At 38.9% G+C, this 18,045-nt stretch overlaps 2 protein-coding genes across 6 annotated transcripts; one reads left to right on the top strand and one right to left on the bottom strand.

Annotated features, from left to right (window-relative positions):
• The first annotated feature begins 1,069 nt into the window (after positions 1 to 1,069).
• Positions 1,070 to 9,441, top strand: LOC116206992 (TBC1 domain family member 8B-like). Of its 5 annotated transcripts, none has more exons than XM_031539837.1 (18): positions 1,076 to 1,302; positions 2,014 to 2,083; positions 2,223 to 2,811; positions 2,951 to 3,078; positions 3,201 to 3,314; positions 4,159 to 4,217; positions 4,434 to 4,500; positions 4,658 to 4,709; positions 4,802 to 4,894; positions 5,056 to 5,139; positions 5,266 to 5,672; positions 6,177 to 6,238; positions 6,633 to 6,702; positions 6,866 to 6,946; positions 7,050 to 7,151; positions 7,781 to 7,905; positions 8,466 to 8,568; positions 9,056 to 9,441. In XM_031539837.1, exons 1-18 carry the CDS (start codon positions 1,253 to 1,255, stop codon positions 9,131 to 9,133), a joined length of 2,334 nt encoding a protein of 777 aa, XP_031395697.1. In that variant the 5' UTR covers positions 1,076 to 1,252; the 3' UTR covers positions 9,134 to 9,441. The 5 variants fall into 5 exon arrangements, 4 of the variants coding, with proteins under 4 accessions (XP_031395698.1, XP_031395697.1, XP_031395696.1 ...); XM_031539836.1 differs by having other exon boundaries at positions 1,077 to 1,302; positions 2,223 to 2,807; positions 2,932 to 3,078; XM_031539839.1 differs by lacking the exon at positions 1,076 to 1,302 and adding an exon at positions 1,490 to 1,761 and having other exon boundaries at positions 2,223 to 2,807; positions 2,932 to 3,078; positions 9,056 to 9,224.
• Positions 9,442 to 9,630: 189 nt separating this feature from the next.
• On the bottom strand, positions 9,631 to 13,940 carry LOC116206993 (WRKY transcription factor 44-like). Its single transcript, XM_031539840.1, has 7 exons — positions 13,673 to 13,940; positions 13,381 to 13,493; positions 11,940 to 12,293; positions 11,444 to 11,578; positions 10,562 to 11,280; positions 10,300 to 10,458; positions 9,631 to 10,068 (listed from the first exon to the last, which is right to left on the bottom strand). The coding sequence occupies exons 3-7, from the start codon at positions 12,192 to 12,194 to the stop codon at positions 9,882 to 9,884; spliced, it is 1,455 nt and encodes a 484-aa protein (XP_031395700.1). The 5' UTR covers positions 12,195 to 12,293; positions 13,381 to 13,493; positions 13,673 to 13,940; the 3' UTR covers positions 9,631 to 9,881.
• Positions 13,941 to 18,045: the final 4,105 nt, after the last annotated feature.

The raw sequence follows: 18,045 nt of genomic DNA, 5'->3' as shown, positions 1-18,045 counted from the left end.
TTGTTGTTTCAATTTTATACCGCGGCAAAATCAATCCTCTTTTAGTAGGAATTCACAATGGAGAATTGTATCCCCATACGAATGCACAATCGAGAAATTGTCCACCGTTGTGATTGTTGTATAAGTTCGAAAGATCGATCATAGGCAAAAAACACATTACAGTATTATTGATCGCTGTCTTTTAAATGGTTAGGTTAGATATTATGCTGTCTGTGCGAAGACATACTGATCTTTCAACATTTGCTCGATGAATTTATTCTCTAGTACGAGAATCATCATTAGTTGCTCGAGGCTTGCAAAGACATGTCTCCTTAATAAAACAACCAAAGCCCTAGTCATGGTTCATCCGGTCCATCTACTCCGGTCCACCCGTCTAGTCTGGTGCCATATCGAGACTCAAGCCCTCAACAATTTTTTTTTTGTGCTAAGTAAAAAATGGGACGGCACTGAATATTTGTTTTTGCTACGCAATGTTCGGAGTCTCGTGTTCAACCGCGAATATATCAGGTGAACTAAATAATCAGCGTAAGTGTTGGTCCCGTCAACGAAGCACAATCTAAGGCATGGAGAGGATTTGAACTCGGAATCTCGGGTTACCAAATCAAAGCTCGAAACCACTAGCCTATCACCTTTGGCGACTACTCAGGCGTCAACGTTATTCGCTCATCCATTGACTCGCAGGGTGATTTCAACAAATGTTCATGTCATGGTAAATGATAATAACCGTTTCTACGGATAAATGAATTGCTCGAAATCAAGCAGCACTTGGAGATATCTAATCAAAATATATTCATTCCTAGTCCTCGTTCTGCTTTATTTTCTTCAAAGAGTAAATAAATATTCTAATAACATATGGATTTGACTTGAGCTAGTTGGTCTTTAGAGTTGGATAACTTTTTATTTATTTTTATTCTGGGTGAAAATTCCCAAAATGGACCGCATGAATTAATTAATTATGATTAATTAATTAATCAAGGCATGGCGTGACATCTTCCTGCCCTTCCCTTTCCTTCCCCGCGTGTAGGAATGGGACGTCCTCGTCCGGACGTGACAGGCAAAAAAATGATTCCTATTTGCATTAGAAGCCGAGCCCGACATGCTCTGGCTGGTAATATATGCAGCCGAAGAAAGAAGAAGAAAGACGGCGACGGCGACGAACGAAGACAGAGGATCAGTTCCAGAGAGAAAACCGGGCGGAGAAGCTCCCGATCTCTATTCCCAGATCCGGCTCCGCTGATCGGACCATCCGATCATGACGGAGAAGAAGGCCTTCCACCTCCTCCAAGTTCTCGAGCCCAGGAGGTACGGTTTTTTCTCTTCCTACTAACAGCTTTACACCTGTAATGCCGCCATCTTCCTCCACGTGCCCTCCTTTCTGATTCATTCGTTGACGTTTTCCATTACCGGTCCCGTCCCCGTAGCTAGCTCATTCTGATCTCCCTGCACAAATAACCACTCGGGTCATTGTAGCTCGTTTTTGGCTTCAGTGGTTGGATATCCATTAGCGGTTACTAGTTTAGATTGTGAAATAGGATTGAGGTTGCTGGGTTTACTGTTTTTGGTGAAGCCAAGGAGCTTAAGTTGCCATTTTCCGAAGATAAAGTGCGAGGGGTTAGTTGAATGTGGCATGTACTCTGGAGGAGCATAGTGTCGTGAGTTTGTTCTAAAAGTGAATGAGAGCTATGGGCTGTGGTATTGGAGATCCTTGTGAAGCATGTTGTTGTCCTTGTTGAGTAGGCGATCATTGGAAATTGATTCCAGGTAAACTATAGTTTGCACCGTCCGATGCAATACAGGTTTCTCGACAGGTTAAAGATGGTGACGTTCAACCATTCATGCCAATATTTCCTGATATTCAAAATCTGTTATTTTTTGGGGGTGGATTGTGTGTTGCATGCCCATTTGAGCGGTTGATCTCATAGCTTTCTATAATTTGTTTTGAATGATCTGGATTTTCTTTTTCAAGTATTTTGCCTTTTCATATGGGTGTGAAGTTTACATTGATATTCGCAGGGATGCTTATGGATTTGCTCTGAGACCTCAACACGTGCAAAGATACAGAGAGTACTCCAATATCTACAAGGTACTGAGACTGTCTATGAGTAATTCCGTTCACCCATGGCCTCAAATTTCGTTACCTAAAGGCGGTATACAGAGAGACACATGCAAAACTAAATTTTCATGGTTATCATGATCTTACATTTGCATGTTGTATTTATCAGGAAGAGGAAGAGGAAAGATCGGATAAGTGGAGGGTCTTTCTTGAACAACAGTCAGAGTCAGGTAACCTGCCCTCTCTTGAGGAGGAAAAGAAAGAGAAGCAACCAACTGAAGTGAGTGAGCAGAAATCAAATACCAGTCCGAAGAGTGTTGGGGAAGGAGATGATACAAGTGTAGAGCCTACCACTGATAGTTCAGCTGAAGGTAATTTTGAAAAGGAAGTCGAGTCCACCAAGGAATTAAAAGCCCGTAAAGTGCAAAAATGGGCCAACATTAGGCCAGTACTTGGTGCTATTGAGAATATGATGAGCTTCCGTGTTAAAAAAATTAAGAAAATGGAAGATGAGCGGCAAACCTTAAGGGATGGTCAACTTCCACCAGTTGAAGAGACAGGACCTTCAGGTGGAACGTCTGAAGATGATAACGAGGAAGAGATTATTGTCGATAAGGTTTCAAATGGGAGTGGCAAGTCCTCCACCGAAGAAGTAATTTCAACCAAAGAGGCTCCTCCCAAATCCTTTTTCTCATGGAAGGAAGAACTGGAGTGCCTTGTTCGGGGAGGATTGCCAAAGGATCTCAGAGGAGAGGTAGGTGCGATTATATCAGATTTTAGCTCCTATCTATTAGCATTTCAATGCTCTGTGTGTGTGTGTACATACTATATACACACTTTTTGCCTTAGATGTCGTGTTTGAAATAATCCCACTTCAGTTATGGCAAGCATTTGTAGGTGTAAGAACACGCAGGATGGAGAGATATTACCAGGATCTGCTGGCCCTTGAAGGTGATTCTGGCGGAGGGGAACTGGTCGATGAACCATCTGGTGCATCAAAGAAATGGAGAAAGCAGATTGAGAAGGTCATTAGATGCATGCGCCTTGGACTTTATCATTCAATCTTTTCAATTTGTAGGTGCTACTTCTTTTGTTTTGAATTTTTAGATGCTTTAGCTTGTGACTAATTATTCTGTTATATTTGCAGGACATACCACGTACATTTCCTGGCCATCCTGCCTTGGATGAGCATGGTAGAAATTCCTTGCGGCGACTATTATTAGCATATGCACGTCACAACCCATCTGTTGGTTATTGTCAGGTACTGCTCTTCAAAGTATATATTCTTTGAAATCAGAATATTGTTTATGCACCTTTTTCACATTAATAACAGTGATTGAACTTTTGTTCTTGAGGCTGTGTCGCATTTCTCCTCCTACTGATAAGCTTTAAAAGCTTTTCTGATTGGATATTATGAACTATACTGGAAAAAAGGGTTCTGCCACCGACATAAAAATACCCGATTCATCTGTCCTTGTAACTGATGTCAATGATCTTAAAATGAAGGATATTCCAGGCATGTCAAGTTTATTTAGTACCATATCAAAAAGACACGACACTGCTTATGGGCCCTATATCTTGTAAATCTTAGTAATGAGAAAGTTCTTAGGACCGACTTTGTGGTAGAAGTTAGGAGTCTGTATTTAATGAATGCCGAGTTGCAAGGGAAGTGTATTAAGGCCAGAGAAGATGGTAGTTGTATGTCACATGTTTTGTAAAAGAGAGCTTTGTCAGATATTAGTCTGTATTGTTGGGTGGGGTGGGGGTGGGTGACTCATGCAATTCTTGGACATCTAGGAAATGGTTCTGTCCAAATTTTCTGATAATGCAAGGATTATATTTTTGTAGCTGGTGATTATCACTGTAAGCCGACGGTGATGAGTTAGATGAAAAGGTGATGTTTCTTCATGTCTACGCCCATATGAGTTTCCAAAGTTCAGAATCAGCTATTAAAGCATCACATCTCTTCTTTGTGATGGAAATTGATGTCCTCAAGTTGCTGTTGATTGTTTTTTCCTCGTCTCTAACGCCTGTATAGTTGTGCTTCTTTGAATCACATAACATTCCTCTAGATAAATCATTGGATTCCCACTTTACACATGCAGGCAATGAATTTCTTTGCTGGTTTGTTGTTACTTCTGATGCCTGAGGAAAATGCCTTTTGGTACGCCATTACATTTAACCCCTGACAAAGTACTTTGGTTTTTTCTTTTCCTTTTCTTCATTAGCGTCTATGAAGTAGTAGAAATTAAGTTGATAATCTTCCTATATAGGCGACTAATGGTTCAAGAGAATATTTTGAGTAGCTCTTTTTTGTTGTCTGAAAAATTGGGACAAAAATAGTAGCTCAGTTTTTTCTGAAAACAGCTGCCTCCTTCAGGACTCTTGTGGGCATCATTGAAGAGTATTTTGAAGGCTATTTTACTGAAGAAATGATAGAATCTCAGGTATACTTCCCCTGTCATAGTTCTTTAGTATACTATAGCCTATAGTTGTTTGAAAATTTCTTTTTGGCAGCCTCCAACTGGTAATTCAGTTACATAAAATATAGTTCGAGAGCACATAAGTTATTGCTTGCTTACATATAAACTTCTCGGTTGCCAGGTGGATCAACTTGTTTTTGAGGAGTTGATGCGCGAAAGGTTTCCTAAACTGGGTTTGTCTTCTCCTGACATTTTAATCATCTCAGATTATGCTGAAGACACTTCAAATTCAGTGCTTCTCATTTCCCTTACGGTTCTTATGCAGTTAATCATCTGGATTACTTGGGAGTGCAGGTGGCATGGATATCTGGTCCCTGGTTCCTTTCCATCTTTATCAATATGATTCCATGGGAAAGTGGTGAGCACTTCAGAAACTAGGATTTAATAGTATCAGATGTTGCTTTGCAACTGGACCTTTCGACCATAGACATAAGCATAGTTCACAATTTCTTGATATCACGGTACAGTTGAATTCTCCTTCTATTAGCACTAATAAGGTTTTTCTTCATTTTCCTCTAGTTCTCCGAGTATGGGATGTGATTCTCTTTGAAGGAAATCGTGTCATGCTATTTCGGACAGCACTTGCTTTGATGGAGTTATATGGTATAGAAATGCTTTCATTATTGGTGTTTTACTCGAGTATTGGATGATATGTAGATTACAAGTCGGTCCCTGTCATAGCTGCTACACTGTATATCAAGTCATTTAAAAACTTGTAATCTCATGCAGGTCCTGCAATAGTTACAACGAAAGATGCTGGTGATGCAATTACTCTGCTGCAATCTCTTGCTGGCTCAACATTTGATAGCAGCCAGCTTGTTCTAACTGCTTGCATGGGTTTCCTAGCTGTAACTGAAGCTAGATTGCAAGAGTTGCAAGAAAAACATCGGCCAGCTGTCCTGGAGGTGATTGAGGAGAGAACTAGAAAGGGTCGAGTATTTAAGGACTCTAAAGGACTTGCATCAAAATTATATAGTTTTAAGCACGATCCGGAGCCTTTGATTGAAGAAAAACTTCACAAAGCAGAATCAGAAGACACACCTGTTGATGCCGATAGATCTCACTCCTCTAACCTGGAAGAGTTTCTAGCTGGTGATGATTCAGAAGTTGATTCTGTGCCAGATCTTCAAGAGCAGGTACCTCTTCTACTATCTGTTTGGATATGTTGCAAATCTGGATATGCACTGGATAAGTACTGGAAGATCATGTTTTTGATGTTTCCAAGCTAGCACTACTTTGCAATTTGATGTTTGCCAGAGTTAAAATTATGATGGCATATATGATTTAATTGAGGATGATCTTGATGGTAAGGTTGACTTCATGTCATTGAAGAATCAAGATACTGATGCGTCTGAAATCACAGTCTATATCAATAAAAAAGAAATTGTAAAATTATATTTAGCGGTCCAACTGGCAACAAATACATGGGTTTGTGATGCTGCAGTCTAGGCAATAATGCGCAAAGAACATGCGATTCCTTTATGTCAGAATTGCGCATTTCATTCATCTGCTGGATTTTAGTCTTATATGCTATGGCATAGTATTCAACACACAACAGTCCGTGAAGTGTGCCATTTCTGATGCAACATGAAGATCGATTGGTTTCTGCAAGTTTGAAACACTAATTAGTTGTCACGCAGGTGGTTTGGCTGAAGGTTGAGTTGTGCACATTGCTGGAGGAGAAGAGATCTGCTGTTCTTAGGTTGCTACTTAATCATGTTGATCTGTATTCTCGTCCTCCATAATTTGCCATTAATTTTCTATTGACATATCGTTCTGAAGTTTTAGATGACTTGGTATACACAGTATATTGAAAGAATGAGGAACAATTGTTAATCTGGTGCTCTGCTGAGTGCTGCTTCATTGATTCCATTTCCTGTTCTTTTCCTTCTCATGAGTTATATGCATTCGGATATGTAATTATTGTGGGAAAGTCCATTTTATTTCTTCTCACTCTCATCTATCTGTCTATATTTATTGGATTTCAAATACGAAGGAAACTTATCCACCAGAATTTGCTTTGACTTAGCATTAGTCAATGTTTTTTTCCCCGATGAATGCACTTACAGGGTTATTGACGTTTTGTTATTTTCTAGAGCCGAGGAGTTGGAGACGGCGCTCATGGAACTGGTAAAGCAAGACAATCGACTTCAGTTGAGTGCCAGGGTATGCATGTCGATGAATAATTTATGCATATAGATGACTGCTGGCATGATTTAAAGCATTCTGTATTATTCATCAGTTTTTATTCATTGCCATGAGACCATGTCAGTTTGTTTGGATCCAATTCCAATTTATTTAATTTGTCAGTGGTTTTCTGCGCATGTAGGTTGAGCAGTTGGAAAGGGAGGTAGCTGAATTACGGCAAGCTCTTGCCGACAAGAGAGAACAAGAAGCTCAAATGATTCAGGTTCAATTTCTCAAAATTGTTTTAACTGGCATTTCTTTGTGAGAAAAGCATCTTACATGCACCCAAATTCTTCACTTATATGTGAAGTACTTCTACGTGGTAGGTCCTAATGCGGGTAGAGCAAGAACAGAAGCTGACTGAAGATGCTCGTATCAGTGCAGAGCATGACTTGGCTGCTCAAAAATATGCAGTTCATGTGCTCCAGGTCTTCCACATACTCTGCCGTGTTTAAGAGCATAAATGGCATTCTTCAAATTTATTTGCTGAACGATTTGTTGTTTTAGTTGTCTTCTATCGTCAAAAATAATAATATCAATAGTAACCAATAAATGAAGTAGTGAATATTGGCAGGTCAAGTCTTTTCTTGTTTGGAACTCTTTTAACACCTTTAGATAAAGTCTCACATAATTATAAGGGGTTAGCTCATCTCTGAGACTCGTTTATCAGAAGCAGAGGTTTTGGATTTAATTATAACAATGAAAAATCCTTTTGAGGCCATCCCCGGATATAAGGCTTGTTAACCATTAATAACATGACGCATGCTAAAGGAGGGAAAGGACATGCTTGAAGGCGAGTCTATTCCTATAAGAAGTATCGCTCATTGCCATCAAAGATTTTCACTCGAATTGCTTTCACTGGAATTTCGTATACCTGAAGAACGTAGAATCCAACTCTTCATAGCTTAAAAATTCTTAGTTAACGGTACTATCTGTTGGGTTGGGACACTAAATATGGACTTGGCTTCGAGTTGGATCCTGAGCTGTGCATATAAACATGGCTTTCAAAAGGCTTTCATGCATGTGGACAGATATGCTGAGTGCAAAGTACTTGCAGGAAAAATACGAGAAGGCTATGGCTTCCCTTGGTCAGATGGAAAAGAGGGTGGTTATGGCGGAGTCAATGCTGGAGGCAACGTTGCAGTATGAATCTGGACAAAACAAAGCACTGTCTTCTCCACGGTATATGAGTGGCGTGACTAAAGATTTCTTTTGCATATGCAATTTTCTTTCGTTTTTTTGTACCTCTTTCTGATAGGCATCCTCGATACTTGATTATGTCAGCTGAAAGTATTTGATGTACTTGAGACTGCAGAAGGGCCAACATAATTGACACTACTGACTGACATGCGAAATATCATAATAAATGACCCCGTTGCTTTTGCAATTCCTGCCATAATTTGCTTTTTAAATGCTCGAGTAACAATATTTTGTCTTTTGACTGAAGGTAAGCTTCAGGCTATAGATCCTTTGCCTCCTTTATAAATGAGAAACACCTCACGGGATAGAGTGAGAATGTGAACTTTATTCTGAAAGACAGTTTCATAGTAAGCCTTAGCACACCGTAATGACATAGCTCTTGATGCTGAAAGTTATGTTGTCCCTTCAAGTCGGACTAAGTGGCAGGGGATTCTGGGAAGACTTATGGTTTTCTTCTTTGGAGAAAAATAGAATGTGCTCTAGTCCTGCTTCTTTAATTCTATATTTTCTTCTGATTTGAAAGGGTGTTTGATGATGTGTAGGGCTGCTGTTGCTCGTAATCAAGGCTCTTCACAGGAAACTCCTCCGAAGAGGCTCAGTATACTGTCCAGACCATTCGGGCTTGGGTGGCGAGACCGAAATAAGGTACGTTGAAAATTACACTTGAAACATCTGTACATCATTCATCATCCAAGAAAAAGCAGTACAGGAGGAGTGACATTTTTGAAATACCAGCGTTCCACTAAATATATTTCTCCTGAACCTCAAAGGATAACAAAATATGTTACATGAATTTTATATGTGTATGTTGACACTGTTGCTCACTGCCAATCACTGCCATGTATGCTTCAACTTTGTGAACTTTGAAATGTATTATCTGCAGAGTAGAATCTTCACCGTGTTATCTCTTGGATTTGGATGTCTTCCCCATTCCTGACTTGGATTTTTAATGATAAAAGACAGTAATATGCTGTCTTTATACATAACATAAGCTTTTCAGTAGGTGCCAGTTTCTTTTTTGTTGTAGTCCAGGCAAAGACTTCTGTGAACCTTGTTTGATTTGGTGTCAGACTCTGAGCCTCGTCTTATGAAGGTAGAAAGTTCTGGATCTGAGAAAACTACATATTCGCAGGGAAAACCAGACGAGCCAGGAAGTGGCCACTCAAGTCCTTTGCCTAAAGAAACCAGCGGGCAAGAGCCCGAGCATTAACTTATGGCTTAGCTAGTGCATCTCATGCCCATGAATTTTGTCTCTGCTGCTAGATTTTCCCAAATGATAGCAAGCTCCTTTGGCTTCTTTATTCTTTTAGTAACTTATGTATAACACTCAATCAGCTAGATAGGAAATAGCCTATTGTTTTTCTCCCCTGTAATCTAAATTCCATTTAGTGTAATTTAATTCTTTGGGGATTCAACTTCCCCTGTAATACATTTTTCGTCATCCATTAGGGATGACTACAATCTCTGGAAATTGGGATTTGATACAGAAGTAGGTCTCTTCTTCTTTGTTTTCGAGAAGCTGCAGCTCAGGAGGTGAATACTGTGACTAAAAGTAGTTTGCGGGTTCTGCCGGAATCACAAGGATATATAAGTATGCCTTTCGTTGCTAGATGTCTTTACAATCTATTGGTTTTCAGCGAAATCAACGTGGATTCTGTGGACAAAGTCGGATTGCAAGATTTTGTTGGAGCGAGGGGATGGAGAACATGGAACTAAAGATCATTAACACATTACACTTAGTTAAAGAAGGCTACAAAATGTTCCAAAAGTTAGGACCAGAAAGAATCTTGTGACAAAATTTGGGATGGATGCAGGAAAATTGCTTATTACAACGAGGGAAAATATTGAAGAAAAAATTATCCTACTAAGTCGAAAGACGAAAAAATTAACAACAAAATCGGAAGAGCCAACACCGTTGGGTTAATGCCGGTTGGATCGAAAGCTATGGTCGATTGGGGTCACGGGTTATCTTTACTGGTAGCGGCTTGGGGGTCCTGCTCCAGTCCTGCTGCGTTCGAGCCCCTTAGCGGCATTTCATGGTTGTGCCTTCCTTCGTATGTTGTTATAAAGGCTCCGGGATCGTCTGATACTCTCTCTACATGTTTCCGCACGTTGCACTTGAGGCTCGTACATCTGTAGTAGCTTCTGCAAAAGAGAATGAGAGAGGAATATCATGCCATGGAATCAATACGTATCCCGCAAAACACTCATCACAGGCTCTCTACATCTGCGAAGGCGATTGATTTCCAGAAATGCTTGAACTTCTGGGACGTTGCCCGTATAACAGAACTTGGAATGATAGTGAGCAAAACCAGCAATCTAATCACAAGAATGGTTCTGAGGAAAACGAAAAGATTTCTAATATTATTTGCTTACCTCGGGTATGGATTTCCCTTCACGACCTTCTGCCCGTACTTTCTCCATCGGAAGCCATCCCCCACGATCTCCGGTTCTGCTGAATTTTGCACTACCACTCGGGATTCTTGCGTTCCATCGGCGGATATGCCTGCTTCTGCAGATGGATTCTCACTTTTCCTGAAAGAAATACATCGTATTGTCCTTCCATAAGAACTTTGAAAATCATTTTTTTTTTCGAGCATAATTCTCTGAAAACAATTCTGACAACCGCTTTAACTACCTTCTCTTGCTTCTGGGTTCATCATCCTCCACCTCCATCCCTTTACTTCCATCCTCGCACTCCCCACTAAGTCCGCATGAGTTATCCGGAGTTCCCGTCCTGGCATTGTTACTTACTATCCAGATTCCCGCAGGGTCCTTGCCTTGCAGACCTTTGCCCCGGTAACTATTCGTCTGTGCCAACACGCCCTTTTCACTATCTTGATTGTTCTCTATTCTCACATCCAACCCTTCGTTCCTCTCCTCGACCTGAACGTTTGGTTTTGCAGCTTCCTGCGTGGTAGTACCTACTTCCTGCGGGCCCGAAGAGCTCCGCTTTGGGGGCTGAGGCTTCGGGTGGTTATGCTCGCCTTTATAAACTATCTCTGCGATTTGTCCATCAAACGATCTCTCGACTTTCTTCTTCACTGGGCAGTTTGGGTGAGTGCACTTGTAGTAGCTCCTCGGGTACTCGCTCCCTTTGACCTGCTTCTGCCCATACTTTCTCCAGTTGTACCCGTCATAAGAAGGACGGTCCACATTTGCTGAGGAGCTTAATATCTTCGGGTCGTCAACCTTCGTTGGTTCACTGATTGTCTGACTGTGCTCGGCAGGTGGAGGAATGGGCTGCTGGGGATTCAAACTGTACTGTGATCTTGAGCTTGTTTTCTCCACGGTTTGATTCCGAACACGGGTTTCAGGTGGGGCCGGTCCCTGTTGATGAGCGACATTGAAGTTCCCCTGTTTCGATCGAGATAGTTAAAACGTTGTTCGATGTACGGACTCAAAAAACTATGAAGACAGCAACCTTATTTCCGAGCACAAGTTCTAGTGTTCTGTCAAGAAGAGAAAAATGAAGTGGACTAAGGAACCAAAGGGTACTTCAGATGGTTATCATACTGACCATATTTGCCAAGAGGGAGACGGTCGATTTTGAGACGACCTTTGCAAGTGGTTTGTACACAACGGTTCGTCTGCTGTCTGATTTCATGGTCGCATCTTTGGCAGAATTATAAGTTGCAGTCCCTAAGGTTTCTGCCTGAAATTTCCAGACATGGATGTCAGAAGCAATCACGATGAGCTACAATTCATCTTCTCGGATCATTTGTTATGGAATCTTCCATTTCATGGCAAAGCGATATCGAATTAATGAGCTCATAAGGCCTTCACTACTAGTACAACTGCAGCTTCCTTACAACCCCCAAAGACCAATGAATTTCACCAAACCAAGTCTATGGCATTATAGGAAGTCTTTTGAGTGCAGTCGACACATTTTCTTCTCATTTTTGATTTTGTCAATTCCAGAAGAAGAGGGAACTGGACAAAGCGGGAAAACAAAATGATCTCTCCGAACCAAAAAGATACAAAAGGAGCATTGTCATGCCAGAAGTGATGATTACCTGGCCCGATGCAACCACTAGAGCAGGAGGAGGAGGAGCACGATTTACAGTCGACTTGAACCGCACGGTCTTTGGTCTAATGGCAGTAACAGCCATCTCATTGCCTGGGTTAGAGGGAGAGGCATCGATCGCGCCAGCAAGAAGCTCCGAGAACGATCTGAAACTTGAAGAACTGGGACGCGAAGCTACTGGTTTAGCAACAACTGTCCTTTCTGCCTCCTTAATTTCCATTTCATCACTTGATGATCGGCTCATTGATCCTATCCTGTTTCTGTCCGATGAAGTTGTTGAGGATATTGATGGCTCGGTACTCCAAACATCTCCAATTCCCCCAGAGGAATATGCTCAGTGTCCCTGAATTCAGATGACACGAAGCTTTATGTCAGAAGAGAAAAATGGTAAGATTTGGATAGTTAAACCGATTAGAAGATAACAATAACCTATTAATGAAACACGTGAGTGCTAAGATTGGAGCCCGATGATTGGTTGACATCAGGCCGTTTTCTTTGGTTGGATGTTACGTACTAATGCTACGGCCTCATGTACTGACAAACAATCAGAAATTGATCAAATTGGCAGCTTGGGAACATAGAATTGATATTCGTGAGTACCGAGCTCAATCAACCTGCTCCGAAATTCCTGTCAAATGACCTCCTTAAGCTAAACCAACCAGTTATGGAAAGCATAATACTCCCTCTGCGTCCACAATATTCCATTCCATAGCCTCCCTAAGTCGAACTCCATATTCCATTCAGTAGCTAGCCTCCCCAAACCAAACCAGGTACAGAATAAATGAGGATGATATTCTGAAATAATTATATTGCCACGAGCTCTTGCGGCTATAACTAATCTTTCCAATTTTGGCTCGGTATATCGAACCTGGGCTATCTGTGGCTGAAAGGATATCCCCCCGAGACATATTTAAAGGGTGATGTTTTCTTCTACTTCACTTTAGATGCAGCTCATCGGACATACTATCTTCCAAGGAAATTTCTACACTGCGTTTCTTCATGAAACTCTGCTGTATATGTAAACCGAGGCCTTTCTCGACTGCAACCCGGCCAGCGCCAAGAGAAGAACCACGTACTTCTCAATTCACATAACCAACTATACATTCCTATTATCGGCATAAGTGCTGCACGAATGTTTAACATTACCTGTCTGCTTATGGCACTCCAACTTAAATAGCACCGCGCTTAAGTCAGGCAAGGCCGCACAAATGGGAACTCGTAAATTCTTTATGATTGGATCAAGCAAGATCCCGAATGAACATAGCTATTTTCCCATTAAGAAAGTGCTAATAACTTGAACATCATCAAATAACTGAAAGTCTGAAACTGCGCATATAGCTCACTAGCATACAGAAAATTAAACAAGAAAAAGAAAAAGTAAAAATAGTGAAAAGAAAGTGAAAGAAAGAAAAAGGAAAACAGGAACTGACCCCAAAAGGAAAATATTAATAGACGGCGACGAAGGAAGAGGTCGATGTGCTTCTGCTAGCAATTATCGGATGACTGATGATGAAGTTACCACACTCCGGAGCTATTTTTCAATCTGATGATCACCAGCACACAATGAAAAACCAAGAACTACGTAAGAAAATCGAGATATAACTAGCTATAAGATATATTATTACCCAAAAATAATAATAAAAGAAAAAAAGGGAAATTTTAATTGAAGGATAGAGCATAAATATATATGTATATATCTGTGAGTAGAAGAAGATGTTATACCTAGGAGGTTAAGAAGAACTACACCAAGGAAACAGTAGGAGCTGAGTGGGTGCAGCTCTCAGGAGCTTTTTAACGTTGGAGTCTGCCTCTGAGCTCAGAGCAAAGCCCGAGAGAGAGAGAGAGAGAGGTTTTTGACTGGTTTTTGAGGTCTTTTTATTCTGGCCCAGCAGGGGAAGGGAGGGAGGGAGGAGGAGGAGGAGGAGGAGGAGGAGGAGGAGAATGAGCAGTAAGGAGGAAGGAGGAGGATTTTTCTTTTCAAAGCTTGAGGAGGAGGAGCCAGAAATGGGAGACAGTTCACACTCAGATGGAAAGGACAGGAGAGGAAAAATAGAAGAAAAGAAAAGGGAAGATAATGATAATAATAATAATAATAATAATAATATAGTAAAATAACACATGCCATCGCCGATTGATCTAGAGATCGCAGATTCAATATTTAATAAAATTATATGTGTTTCTTTATTAGTTATTTAGAACTTGTCTTTTATTGTAATAGGCATTGCGCCTCCTTTATTTTTATTTTTTTATAAAATTGTTTCGTGTATAATTTATATATATATATATATAAAAGTGATATCTTTTTACATGAGATGGGATAATATATTTCGTGTCAAATCTATTTTTATTTAATTTTTTTTTCTATTTCATATGTGTGTGTTCAGTGTTGTGTTCTCTTTTTTCTTTTTGGACATAATTGATGGATATCTTTTCTTGTATAAATATTATAGGTTTCCTTTATGTTGAATATATTTAGGTGTGTAGACCCAAAGAATTTGATTGGTATGTATATATATATATATTCTCTGAATATATCCAAATATACGTGTATGTATGTATATGTTGTAAGTGAGTATACGGACGGGTCAGCCTTCCCTCCCAACTAACTGTCTTATCTCTGCTTTTTGACTCTCCATATCGAAATCCCCACCGCCCGTCCGCACGGGTCTCGGCGTATTGAGAGAGGGAGGGGGAGGCAGCAGCTGCCCACAGGCATAAAATTTAGGGGCGCCTCCCATCCCGAGGACGACGGCGGAGCGTCCCATCACGCGCTGCCCGGCCTGCCAAGAGCCTGATTTCTCTGAGCTGCCAACTGATGACGATAGTCTCTGATCACTGATGACGAGCAGTTCCTCACATCCTGGACGAGAGAGAGAGAGAGAGAGAGAGAGAGAGAGAGAGAGGTACGTAGCCTTTCTAACAGACCGATTAGAAATCAACGTTCCCTTTGGACTATGTGTCCGCATTCGGACATATTATTATCGTCGCACTCACAGAGATCGGATGGTCGATATAGCTAGTGCGCGTAGGATCTGGGGTTTTATATACGACTATAAATTTGATTAGGATAAACTGAAGCATCTCGAAATGCAATTGATCAGAGGGGCCGTTGTTTGTATAGTGTATTAGGCGCATGCAACTTCCATTGGTTGGCAATGATACTTCAAATACATATACAAAAGCATACTAGCTCTAGATTTAACGTTAGTTTTTAAGTATTAGAAAAGAATAATTCACAATAAATATCTTTGAAACACATATGCACGACATGATAAATACATATATATATATATATATATATTTGCACTTAGATGCATGGGGGACAAATTTGTAACTTTCTTTATGTCCTATATATCATAGTACAATTCATGCATGAACTTCACTTTTCCGTAGCACAAAAAGAGATCAAACTGCAAAACTACCAAAGAAAAAGATGAAAAAAATAAAAAGTACATCGACAGCCCTTATGGCTGCTCGCACGTATAATATATATTTATACATCAGAAGGGATCAAATTAATCCAACTTATCACACCACAAGAAAAAATTATAAACCGAGGAAATTTTAAAGCGCGATGTGGACATGTTGCATTAATTAATTTATTGTTCAATTCGTAAAAGAAAGCCGTCTTATCAAGAGAAGTGAGCACACACCACATTCAGCTTACCTACTCGATGATTCAATTTATTAATTTATATATATATATTATATCCACAAAGTTTAACAGAAAATAGAAAAAACACAAATTTTTCTGTCTATTTTTCCACATCATAATTCCAAATCACTCACGAGTTTCTAATTTAGCAGCTACTCCTAATCTTAACTGATGGATTTAATTGGAAAAGCAGAGAAAGCATATGCATGGTTTTTCGATAGATAATTTTACCATACTCGAATGAGTAAATTTGCGAAACTTTTCTACTTGTTCATTTATATCGTATCGCTCTGGTAATAGTAATTGTGCTTGCAGTTTCGCTTTCTAAAGTACAATACAAACTAATAAAGCATGAATGAGATCTATCCCTCTAATCTAGCTTGGACCCGAGCCGGCCTATATATCTCTATCGAAGATGTTTGAAAGACTCTTACAACTTACAAGGAATGTAGAAGGCCCTACTAATCTAACTCTTATATGCAAGGTGAAAATCATCAAAAGATAATAGTATATAATACTGTTGAACCTGATCAACTACTTTTCCTCAAAATGGGTCATAGTAAAAATTTGACCCCATGTTTTCTTATAAATCAATTAATATTCATGCGGTCTTTTTCTCATTGGATGAAATTAATTTGGAGAGAGACTTTTTTTATTTATTTATGAATACTGGAGAAAGACATTAATTAATGTGTGTCAACTCTACATGTATATATATAATAGTGGATATGTTTTTGGATGGAATATTTATCAATATGAGACATCGGTAAACATCATCAGCCATCACTCAACTAATTTCACGAAATAACTAATTTAATTAAGAGCAACACTACAAATTCAACGTCAAAAAAGAAAAATATAAAGACACTATGTCATATTGTTGTTAGCAGATTAGAATTACAGTTGGATAAACACTTTATTAGTTGGTGCTTTTAATTAATTAATTAATCTATCAGCGTGATAAAAAGAAATTTACAGCCACGTTTAAGGATACCACTTGTATTATTAGATAGCTTTAGGAGGAACATACAATATATATGCCTGATTTCTGCCAGGCTTTTGCTTAGAATAGTTCTGCCCGTTAGAGCTTTCGGCATATTCGTTTAATTTATATATGTACTCCCTTTTCCGTCGAATAAATCAAGTCATTTTAGACCAACATAATTTTACAGAAAGAAAGGCCTTCAAAATTTTCATAATGTTTAAATTCAAGTTACTTTTTCCCTAGTTATACTATTTCAACCATTTAGGCTTTCTTTGATTTTTAAATCAAAAATTTATTTTACTCAACTCAGTTTTATTATTTCCTAAATTCAATACTCACAATCATTACTATTTTGTTCTTTTTCTCCATTTAATAATAATTTTTTAATAATAATTTTTCGTAATTATTTTTATAATCACTTTTTTAATAATAAATTCTCCATCTACTTTTACATCTACATATACGGACATATATATATTCTCATATGTTCATATATTTGTCTACACTTGTAATCATTACACAAAATCAAGTTAAGTTGGATCATGATCCAAGTCGAAAACAGAATGCAAGCTTAATGTTCATTAACATTTTCCTGTTTCTATTCATAGAAAAATCTTAAATGCTTTTGTCTAACATGATATGACAAGAAAGAACCCATAAATTGTTACAATTAAGAGTAATTATGACAATTACTCTAATCACTAAATCTTATTTTCTCATTTGTTATAATTTGATTGGTGCTTCCTCTCATCATGTCCCGTGGCGATGATAGGATATCAAATAATTTTCTTATTTACATATATTATATACTAAAAGTTAAATTTTAATTGATCAAACACAAATTGAATTATGATGAAAGATGAGCCTTACCAAAGAAGCTTTCTGCATTATGGTGATCAATCTCACTCACGCTTCTAAGATTTAATCACAGGCCAATGAGCGAGCCGGTGCATGCCAAAAGGTCCGGAAAAAGTACGTCCAATTATTAACCATATTATTATTATGATCATCATCTGGATTACAACTATTATAAGAATATCCAATAATTATGACCCTTTCATTAAAAAAAGTTATAGAGACTATTATCACTTTCCTTTTTTATTAATTACCGAATGAATTAAGGAATTACTTTTTCTTTCTTTTCTTCTTATTGTCCTTTTGACATAGGATTTTGTCATTGTTAAAGCTCTAATCTCCTTTTATTATCTTCTTCCTTTTCTAAAAATATTTTAAAAAACACGTAATAAAAAAAACTCATATTATTTTGGGAGTTCCTCCGAGGAAACTCCATTAAAGGAAAAAAAAAACTTAATATTAGAACTTGTCGCCTATATTTCAATTAAACAAAAACATAACTTAGAACCTTTATATATATATATATATCAATAAAAGCAGGTAGGTTATTCAGGTTAAACTTTGGACTGGCAGGTGAGAATGAGGCCGAGTTCTTCTGTT

Source organism: Punica granatum, chromosome 5, assembly GCF_007655135.1.
Source record: "Punica granatum isolate Tunisia-2019 chromosome 5, ASM765513v2, whole genome shotgun sequence".
Taxonomy (NCBI): domain Eukaryota; kingdom Viridiplantae; phylum Streptophyta; class Magnoliopsida; order Myrtales; family Lythraceae; genus Punica; species Punica granatum.
Note: the sequence above shows the minus strand (reverse complement) of the source record. Positions and strands in the feature narration are given on the sequence as shown.

Excerpts from the sequence above, each read along its gene's own strand:
- LOC116206992 (XM_031539836.1), top strand. The coding sequence starts at position 1,253 with ATGACGGAGAAGAAGGCCTTCCACCTCCTCCAAGTTCTCGAGCCCAGG. Across the intron at positions 3,315-4,158 it reads CATCTGTTGGTTATTGTCAG|GCAATGAATTTCTTTGCTGG; the intron begins GTACTGCTCTTC and ends TTACACATGCAG. Across the intron at positions 4,895-5,055 it reads TATGATTCCATGGGAAAGTG|TTCTCCGAGTATGGGATGTG; the intron begins GTGAGCACTTCA and ends ATTTTCCTCTAG.
- LOC116206993 (XM_031539840.1), bottom strand. The coding sequence starts at position 12,194 with ATGAGCCGATCATCAAGTGATGAAATGGAAATTAAGGAGGCAGAAAGG. Across the intron at positions 11,579-11,939 it reads TAGTGGTTGCATCGGGCCAG|GCAGAAACCTTAGGGACTGC; the intron begins GTAATCATCACT and ends TGGAAATTTCAG. Across the intron at positions 10,069-10,299 it reads AAGGGAAATCCATACCCGAG|AAGCTACTACAGATGTACGA; the intron begins GTAAGCAAATAA and ends TCTCTTTTGCAG.